This window comes from Pinus tabuliformis, chromosome 1_2 (genome assembly GCF_031772625.1).
Source record: "Pinus tabuliformis cultivar Carrire ecotype Pingquan chromosome 1_2, CPIR1, whole genome shotgun sequence".
NCBI lineage: Eukaryota > Viridiplantae > Streptophyta > Pinopsida > Pinales > Pinaceae > Pinus > Pinus tabuliformis.
This window is the reverse complement of record NC_142298.1, coordinates 1023245786-1023256579: the sequence shown is the minus strand read 5'-3', so window position 1 is coordinate 1023256579 and position 10794 is coordinate 1023245786. Positions and strand designations below refer to the sequence as shown.

Genomic DNA, 10794 nt, shown 5'->3' with positions numbered 1-10794 from the left:
ATATTTATTTATTTTTGATTATAATAAATCCGTAATTTATTAAAGTAATATTATAAATGACGTTAACACCCTATTATACCATCCACTTAATCATATCATATGAAGAAACAATATATCATATTAGAGACCTTAACGGTGACAAAGTATTCCAAAAAAATCCCAATATCATAATATATTTTAATTTTTATATTACCTGCTTTTTTAAATTAAAGAACAGCACACCGCCACAAAAATATAAAATCATAAAAATTTCAAAGAACCCAACTATAACAAATACACCGCATTGACTTATATACCATAGTATTGAAAAGGTCATGGTGAACCTAGTCCGGACTTTAAAAGTTATTTAAATTTTACTAATTAAACCAATACATGACGAAATCTCACTTCATATAGCCTACCATAAAAGCCGAAAGAAATCTATATTGTGCTGCAAGAGGTTTACATTTTCGCCATTGTTGGAGCTTCGAGGGAATTTCAGCACTCTAAAGAGCAATCTCGCACCCCGAAAAGACATAAACGTCGTGTAGGATTTGAATCCACTGGTAATTTTCTATCTGTTGAGATTTGTTTCGTCACAAATCGCTGATTAAGATTATGAAATCTTTCGAAGTTATCTTGTTGCCAGGAGCGTGTTATGCTGCTGTATTTTATACAAATTTCTCTCTTTTCCGTATTTTCAAGGTCAAATGTATGTAGATCTGACGTTAATTGTACTAAAGAATGATGTTTAAGGATGGATTTATGTTGTAAGCCGATAAAAGATTTTTTATTGCGACATCCTGCATAGATTTATGTTTATTGTGTCTACAAGGAGAAGTCTGAAAGTTCCTGGTTAAATTTCTTGTTCGATTTCGAAAGTTAGGGTTTTAGGAAAAAAATGAGTCTCAAAGGCATTTGTCACCCTGTTTCTGTTGGCAGGACTTCGATTTGTTACAGTTCTCGCCCATTTTATTTTTGCGAGCAAATTAGAGTTCTATTTTTAATTTTTTGAAATCAAACTTTTAACTCTTTACATGGATGTGATAGTTTGAAGTCGGCATTTATAAGATTTTAGTTTGATCTGCTGTTAAATTCGAGAGATCTCTTAGAAACCCTAGATCTTTTGTATTATAATACGGCGGGCCTTCTGTTTAATACCGACTCGGAGGGCATTAAGGGATCTTGTTGTGAATTTCATAAAGATTGCTTTTGAGTGATGTGTTTTCTGAAGATTTAATGTATAATTGGCAGAATAATGGATGCAGTAGACACTGTTGTGAGGCCGTTGAAAGACTTTGCCAAAGATAGTGTCAGGCTTGTGAAAAGATGTCATAAGCCAGACCGGAAAGGTAAGACGGCATATTCTCTATTCTGGTGTTCAATATTTGTCATTTATATCTGCATATCTATATTTCTGGTGATTTTAATTTTGCAAATCTTTGGTTGGGAATATGTTTATTGTGCAGAATTCAGCAAAGTAGCATTCAGAACGGCAATTGGTTTTGTCGTCATGGGCTTTGTTGGCTTCTTTGTTAAGTTGATTTTCATTCCAATCAACAACATCATCGTTGGATCTGGATAGGTAATCTATCTATATGGCTAAGACCATTTATGATTCCGTTGTATTCGATCGTTTATCCTGTATTCTCCAAGTTAATTTCATAAGATAAAATGCTTATCAAGAAATAAAACCTATATGCATTGAAATAACGTGGATCTAGCCACTAAGCGACACTGTATTTTGCTCCCTAAAATTTCACTTTCATATTACATATTACAGAAAAGCATCGCGAAAACAGTTTGGGGATTCGCTCCCTCCTGCAATCCAGGCCAGAAGCAGACTGACTCCATAGTCAAATTCCTTAATATACTTTCGTCGAACATGATATTTAGGAGTCGGTTGGTGTTACTGAGCTTCTCTGAATGATTGAATCCTTAATTACAAGTCAATTCTAATGTTTGACTCCTTTTTTTCCCTCTTCTAGAAGTACTTCCAGAAAGATATGCCTTGAGTGGCTACACTGATAACTTGGGCTTCCTTGTTCGAAGGGTATCTAGTCCCCAATTTGTTTTTTCCCGACTTCTAGAAGAATATGCCCTGAGGGGCTGCACTGGATAACATGGTCTTTCTTGTCCGAAGGTTATCGAGTCCCCAAAATTTGCCAGGGGAATCCTTAAGTATGGGTCAATTCTAATGTTTGGCTCTTTTTTCCCCTCTTCTAAAAGTACTTCCAGAAAGATATGCACTGAGGGCCTGCACTGGATAACATGGGCTTCCTTGTTTGAAGGGTATCTAGTCCCCAATGTTTTTTTCCTGACTTTTTGAAAGATATGCCCAGAGGTGCTGCACTGGATAACATGGGCTTCCTTGTTCGAAGGGTATCTAGTCTAGTCCGGGTATCTAGTCCCCAATTTTTTTTGCCCGACTTCCAGAAAGAGGTGCTGCACTGTATAACGTGGGCTTCCTTGTTCGAAGGGTATCTAGTCCCCAAAATTTGCCAGGGATTTTCACCTAGCTTCATTTCTTTTTAACATGCAATTTGGGTGGGACAAATATTGGTGAGAATGGAACCATGGCAGATGGTTCAACACTCAATAGCCTTGCCAGTGAACGAAGACCCTGTTGGCCTGATTCTGCTCTTAGAGCAACACCAGCTGTGTTGTCTCCATTCCAGATCAGAGTTGGCCCCGAGTCAAACATGAGAGTTTGACTTGGTCTCTCAGGTCAAAACTGGGTTAGTTAATTTGTCGTCTGTCTATAAAAGACAAAGGAAAGCACTCATTTCTTTGTTTTTCTGATATGATTTCACAGCAGACAATCAGAATCCATGCATTTTGCAGTATGTACTATCATCTATTTACCTTGAAACTAGTTATAAAAGAAAAAAATTGCCATTTGTATATTGTAAGCTTTCATAGTAATGAAAATTAATTATTTTTTCTCCTATTTTTTGGTTTTGTTTTTATTTAGTTATTCAACTCCCAAGATTTTTTCCCGAGTTTGAGTCAACTATTTCTCCTGTCTCCCCAAGTTGTTCTCCAAGACTAATCTGGAAATGTTGTGGCTTGTTCACAATGGAATCTTTGAAAAATCCAACTAACATAGGTAGCGTTGCTACCTTTTTCTCTTTAACAGTAATGAGAATTTTTGGAGAATTGGTAATTTTAAAAGATCGACTGCCACTATTACACCAGATACAACTATATCATAAATGCCACACATGGGCCAGTTACAATATGTCTCCTAAAACTTGAACCCACACCCATGCAGCTGGGGAAATGAATTGTCCACCAAACTACTTGAGCGAAGATACTTGAACTAAGATCTTTTGACTGAGTTGCTACCTTTACAAGTATAGATTTGCAATGATTAGACAGAGAAAACAAGTGAGTCATCAATCTAAGTACTAAACAAAAGGGCTGAAAGAATCTGGTACATAATGATGGAGCCACACGACTCTGAATTTTAAAACGTTTTATTTTTAGTGGTTGACTTAGCTGGATTATCAATTTTATGGTTGTCTTTAAATTTGGCATTCTAAAGATAGAATCAATGTTGTACTTGTCAAGTGGCGTTTCTAAAGATAGAGTCGATGTTGTAAACTATACAAAATGTTTTGACCAACAAAAGGACGAATGCTGTTTCAGCAGCACTACAACCTATTCCAAATTCCAAACAAAAACAGAACAGAAATGGGACCATGTGGAGTCTATACTTTAATGTTTAGACACAATGCACAAGATATCCTAGTATTCTGTCTGCCTATAAAAGAAAAACAGAAACACCCATTTCTTTGTTTTTCTGACCTGATTTCACAGAAAACAATCAGAAGATCTGTCAAATGATCACAATCAACGAATTTTCTTGTTTGTACTAGCATCTGTATACTCTGAAACTAGTTTTTAAAGAAAAAGTTCATCATTTGTATACTGTAGGCTTTCATGTTACTAAAAAGTTAAAAACTTATTTTTCTTCGGATTGTTTTTTGTTGTTTTTTATTTACTGATTCAACTTCCAAGATTTTCCAGAGTTTGAGTCAACTATTTCTCATGTCTCAACAAGTTGTTCTCCAATTCCACTTTGGATCGTTGTTGGTTGCACAATAGAACCTCTGAAAAGTCCAACTCTTACAAGTATATATGAAAGTATGCAAAACCAGAACCGGTGACTGGACTGGTCCACCTATCAAACTGGGATTCAAACTGGAACCGGTGGCCGGACTGGTCCACCTATCAAACTGGGATTCAAACCGGAACCGGTCAAACCAGGACTGGTCAGATCTCAATGAACTGGTCTTTAAAAAAATACATGAAATAATTATTTTTTAGTGAAAAAAAGTTAAAACTACTTTTAAGATTCAAAACGATGATTCCAAACCAATAGAGACAAAATATGCAGAGTTTGTTCATCAATATACCATGTAAAGGTGAATATATCAAAATGGCACCAAGTGTAATACATATCAGCAACAAAATACATAATCAATAAGTCTATAATGGCCTCTAGAGGTTAAAAACAATGCTACAAGCTAGCAGGCCATTGGCCTACTACAAGTCTACATATCAGTGATCAACATGATCACTCCTCATCATGATCAAACTCATCACCACTAGTAGACATGAGGTCATTGACATTAGCTACATAAATGATTTGGCTTAGAGTTTGAGGACTCCTAATACTGCTCTGCAACCTCAGTAGTAGTGGTAGTAGTAGCAACAAAACTAGACATCAAAACCACAAATCACTGATCAACATGATCACTCATGAAACTCATCATTGATTCAACGCTACTAGAAATGAGATCATCAACAAGAGATACATAAACATAACTCAAAAGTCTTCAGACTTGGATTGCTCAACCTTATAATATGATAGAAATTGAAAAAGTTTAACATGCCTAACCAATGATTTTGGTTTGAGTGAATGGTTCATCTCTTTAACCTTATAATGTGGTAGAAAAAGATTAGCATGCCTAATCAATTATTTTCCTTTGAGTGAAGGGTACATTTTTGTTAAGGCCATGGTAGAGGAGCTCATCAATCAATACCACCAACATCAACAAAGTTTAACAATTGATGCCACCAACATCAAGGTACTTAAAGGGCTTCATGCTTTTGATCAATTGCCAATCTCATACCCTCACACATGACATAATCAAATGGAAACATTGCAAATCCCAAACTATGAAATTCTGAAAACCATTAACTCTGCTGGATTTTGAGTGAAATCTAAAATTCTATTTTCTCTGTATGAAATCTAATGAGGTCGAAACCAATCTCAAACATCCCAAGTCATTTCATGGTAATGTTAAAAAGTAAAAGGATGAAAATGAACTATAAAGGAAACATTACCATTGATTTCCAGCATTCCTAGGGTTAATATGTGTGAGGCAAATGAGAGGGGAGGCATGCTTTTCTTGTTTTCGCAGGCAAACAACCCCAAGTTTTCCTCAAAACCTCTTCAAAACTCACAAAACCACATTCTGTGGAGTCTGCGGTTGGCTTGGCAATAAATTGGCTGGTTTATGATAGAACTGGTTAGTTTATGGGAAAATCAGCTGGTTCTGTCATAAACCAGCCAGTTTATGGCCGGTTAGACCCAAAAACCCTAGCCCGTAAGGATTGAAACCGGTTTTTCCACTGGTTGGATAGCTCAGCCGAATGAACCGGCTGGTTTGACTGGTTTACAGTTTGAACGGGCCAGTTTCAAATACTATGGTATATACCATCATTCCAAATATTGAACAAAAGGACTGAGACTCTGGTACATAAGGATGTAGACACAACTCTAATATTTTATTTTTAGTCGTTGACTTGGCTAGGTTATCAAATTTATAGATGTTTTTAATGTGGGTCATCTAAACATAGTCAATGTCGTGAAGTGGCCCTTCTAAAGGTGGAGTCGACGTTGTAAAGTATACAAAATTTGAGATATACAAAATGTTTTGATCAACAAAAGGACTAGGGCTGTTTTGGGTGCGCTGGAACCTATTCCAACTTCCAAACCATTACAGAGCAGAGATAGATCACGTGGAGTCTAGACTATAGGCAGAATACATAAAATAATCTAAAATAAAAAATTGACTGAAAGCAGAGCCCGGAGCCACAATCATGAGGTTCTGAACTGGGCTGCAATTTTTTGGTTGTTTTAGTGTAGCGATTATCATTAAATATTTTATGCAGCTTAGTATGTAACATAGTGCTTGAGTTTATGCTCTCTGTGGACCAAATTTAGTGCATTATTGAATGTGCCAATATTAGGATATTGGATCCAGATAACTGCACATCCTCTTGTAATATTGCTTGAAGTTCTTTGCAGGTGTTACTATGAAATGCAATCAAAGCTTTATGTGCGTTTCTACTCTATTTGAACTCTAGATTGAAATTGTAGAAGATGCCACTGGCACATGATGTAAACTAATTTGTTGTTTTCATGCTGCTTGCAGGAATTTACGCTGGTCATGGTTGTTAAGACTTGCATATTTTTGTATGTTAGACACTTTCAAATGGTGTTGAAGTTTTGAAATTCCAGGTTTCTTTTGTTTCGTTAGTGAATTACATGGATTGCGAACACTAAATTTTAACTGCTACAATAGCAAATGCTTTTTGGTAGAGCGTTCAATGCGGATAAGTGACTTGTTGTGGATGTAGAAATCTTCATTTTTTTTTAAAACTGAAATTGGGAAATTTATATTATATAAAGCTGTAGTTATGCTAAACAGTGGAATTACATCTTACTGCTGTCCAGAGTTTTAGGAAAAATAAACAGCTCCTTACATGCAAAAAGCAGAGCTTACATAGATCATTACGAAAAATAATCCAGTAGTTACATAAAAAATATTCCAATATTTATTAGACCTATATATTTTGAAGTAAACACCTAATACTATAGTGACTTTAAAAAACATTAAACTTGATGGAAAACCTAATGGTTGATAGTCTCTTCAGAAAGTTTCCATTGATGTAAATCTAATTTGGTATTTGTTTTATTTCTTGTTATAATGTTTTAGCATAGAGATAAATTACAAGCCTCTACATATCTCCATTGGAAAATTTTAGTATTCATACATTCAGATGGCATTTGTTATATTAATTGCTTGGAGAGTTTGGTGGTGTTTGCAATCTTTGGTTATTTTTCCAAATTCATTTGTCATTTCTTTTACCTTTAGAAATTATCATTTCTTTTACCTTTAAAAATTCCCAGCATTTTGATATTTCTTCCATATTAATGCAATTTTCCTCCATTTATGTTTGAAATAGAACTCTTGTGGGTCTGATTGATTGTTTTAAATAACTGAGGATCGTTTATAAACTTATGTAATAATGTCATGGTAATGGTATCCCATTTAATATTACAAATGGGAGAAACACATTCCTTTTTTCTTGGTTTGCTAATTTGTCCATGACTGGGGAGTCGGGACTAACCTTTGGCTAAGAAACTGTGACCCAGGGGCATTTAAGTGGTCAAAATCATGTGGAGATTGCATATGGTTTGGGCCACGCTAAACCTTATGTGGCTAGATTTTTTGTATCCACGGGGTTTCCAACTATAAACCTACCTTTGCACAAGTAGTGCCTTAATAGAACAACCTGTCACTAATTCTTCTACATCTTGTGAGTAGAAAGCATATTCCTTAATACAAAGGTGTTTTCAAAGTCATTGTTAAAAGTTTTCAAAGTAGATGTGATAGGATTTGCTCCTGCCTGTATAGCAATCATCGAGTGCATCAAGGGATATATCATTGGAGTTTTGTAAAGACTAGAAGTTGTTTATTGACTAGTGTACTCAGAATGTTGCAACTTGGTGACCTAAGTTGTAGACAGAGGCACTGCCACTTGAAATGTAGTTCTCTCGGATAGATGTTAAAATTTGTAATTTCTGTTGTTTAGTCTCATAAAACATGGCCTGCAAGATTAATTAACTTTAACTCACGTGGTCACCATAAATTATGGCTAGGGAAATGCCTTGAATGAGGAGAATAATCATAGTTATATGGAATTAAAAAAGAGAAGTTCAGGTAAGATTCAATGGAGTGACAAGAGTTGAATGTGACAGAAAAGTGATGTTAAAACATTATTCCTAGTATCTACCAGGGTGATGGTGCGCAAAGATTTGAATAATTGCCCGAATTACACCTCCCATCAAACTAGCTTGAACTGTCAAATGGCAGGGCCTGGAAGAAATCCCATGCAAGTCTTAAGCAGAGACGAGCCCAAATGTTCCCTCTTGAATTTGCTTCATTGGCATTAAAATTTCCTTAAATGCACGTTTGTATACCTCGAATAGGTTCCCTCTTGAATTTGCTTCATTGGCATTAAAATTTCCTTAAATGCACGTTTGTATACCTCGAATAGTGAAATTTGGCCGTTGCTATATTCTTTTCTCTGTTCCAGCTCTCTATTTCTATAAAACCCTTCAATTTTGATAAAGTTGGAGAAACTAGGGAACCAGCAAGGTAAAATCTACATGTTAAATTTAATAAGGAGGTAGCAAAGAAAAAAATATTTTGAATCTTGTAAGCTAAAGGCATCACTGCGTGAGAAAATTATAGGAATTCCAAGGTTGGGTTGGGAACCCTTTGTTACATCACTAGGTTTTAGAAAGGTTGTGGCTGCAAGTGCATTATAAAAGCTGTAGGAAATTAAAGTTTGCAAGTGAGGAAAGTTTAGTGTGAATTTTTAGTAAAGATTTGGAAGGGGCTATAGGCTGATATCATTTCTTGAGACCAATCTGGTTTATTCGAGTATTTCATTTTATGTTGTTTTTATCATTAAATAACTTTGAGATTTTTTTTTTGAGTTCACTTTGTTTTTATGGTTTAATGGTTATGAAATTTAGTTTTATTACTAATGATTAAAAAATAGATTTAATATCTTTGTAAGTGGGCATTTTACAAGTGGTTTTTATCTTCTGCTTATTTATTTACAAATTATAAATATTTTTAGAGTTTGACAACAATGGAGAAACTACAAAATATAGCCCTTCATATAAAGCTTTTAAAATGTTGGTAAGGATCTCAAGACTTTAAAAAACAATATTACATAAATTTTGTAAGATTGTAAAGTATACATTATATGATAAATGTTCACTTAACCAATTTGGCTATTAGGAATATGTCTCAAGCTTCTTTCATGACAAAGCAAAAACATTTTTGGAAGTTTAACATCTTTCCTAACAATACCTGAAGGAGGTCTACACTTACTGGGGTTTAAACTTGGATCCCTTGTATATAAACGTTATGCCGTTTATAAACTGCAAAGAAATGTTATAAATCTCAGAATATGCAAATTTAAATCATTAATGTTTTGAAAATATCATTGCTCTATGCTGTGTGAGAAGCAAGTTGCACATATAACCTTGAATGAAACTTTTGAGGATAAGTTTTGATCTTGAAAGAAGGTTAAGATTGACCAGTTTCGATTTTGAAAGAAGGTTAAGATCATGTGACATCAGGCTAGAAGTGAAATAGAAACAATCATATTTAGATGTTTTCTACTAGTATAACCTACCTCGAATGAAACTTTTTAGAATAAATTTTGATTTTAAAATAAGGTTAAGAAGTCACCAAACTAAAGTTTTTAGAGTAAGTTTTGATCATTACACTTAAACTTGCGTGGATTATAAAAAAACCAATAGTTATGTAAATACCTCTTAAAAAACCAAAATATAAATCATGAGGAGGACAGGAACATTTTACGATAAGTTTCTATTTTGAAAGAAGGGTAAGGATAAGAAATGAGAGTTTCTATTTTGCAACGGTAAGGATAAGAAATGAGAGTTTCTATTTTGAAAAATGGGATAAAGTAAAGTATAATCTTCGTGATAAATTAATAAGGATAAGAAATAAGAGTTTCTATTTTGAAAAATGGGATAAAGTAAAGTATAATCGGGATAAAGTAAAGTATAATCTTCGTGATAAATTAATATGTTTAATTTGGTTATTATTTTTATGTTATTTTATTATTATTATTTTGTTTGTTTTAAATTAGATTGAAAAACATATTATATAATTATGTTCAAGGATTTGTTTAAACCTATTACATTAGAAAATGTTTAATTACGTTTTTTTATTATTTTTTTTCATTCTTTTAATTTTAATTTTTTTTTAAATGTTTAAGACCATTGTTTAAATATATTACATTACAAAATGTTCATAATTACAATTTTGTTTAAGGTTCTTTAAAATTAAACAATATGGAGATTTGTTGGGATAGAATTCTATTTTGAGACATAATATAAGGTGGCTATTTGAAGTTTATTTTATTTTTATTTTAAACATGAGTGAGTTTACCAAGTTTACCATAAGAATGTTATCTCGTAAGTTCATAGGGTTAAAGAGTGTTGATTACATGCATACAAAATTACAACTTATGTATAATTCTAAACTTTTCTTGAAGTTATATATATGACAAAACCTACTTAGCAAAAAGCAAAATTTACATGGCAACATACTTCTATGACATTTGTTGTCCTCCCTAATCGCTGGCTTGTGAAGGTCTAGGCACTACTCTTCTTGAGTTCAATTTGCATCATCTCTATTGCTAAGCTTGGTCTTCAGTAGATTAATTTGGTCTTGGAGCTCCACTAAATGGCTATGTATGGCCTCCAATTCATCTTTTAAGGCCAAATTTTCATTGAGTCACTAGTCTTTCTCCAACATTGTAATCCTTCAATTTCAAGTTGAGTAAATAAGATCCACTTGCCGAACATTTTTTTTTTGCTTCAATAGAGTGAAGCAGTTACAACTTGTTCTCCCAACACCATTACTACCACTTTCCATTCTTGTGGGGCCCCTCCACATTTGATCACTA

General features: G+C 34.0%; 1 protein-coding gene across 1 annotated transcript; it reads left to right on the top strand.

Annotated features, from left to right (window-relative positions):
- The first annotated feature begins 387 nt into the window (after positions 1-387).
- LOC149209597 (protein transport protein Sec61 subunit gamma) lies at positions 388-6701 on the top strand. The gene is made up of 4 exons (XM_089396417.1): positions 388-545; positions 1234-1331; positions 1449-1564; positions 6429-6701. Exons 2-3 carry the CDS (start codon positions 1238-1240, stop codon positions 1562-1564), a joined length of 210 nt encoding a protein of 69 aa, XP_089252543.1. The 5' UTR covers positions 388-545; positions 1234-1237; the 3' UTR covers positions 6429-6701.
- The last annotated feature ends 4093 nt before the right edge of the window (positions 6702-10794 follow it).

Bases quoted from the DNA above. Each gene is read 5' to 3' on its own strand.
- LOC149209597 (XM_089396417.1), top strand. From the start codon at position 1,238: ATGGATGCAGTAGACACTGTTGTGAGGCCGTTGAAAGACTTTGCCAAA. The intron at 1,332-1,448 runs GTAAGACGGCAT...TTTATTGTGCAG, and splicing joins TCATAAGCCAGACCGGAAAG to AATTCAGCAAAGTAGCATTC.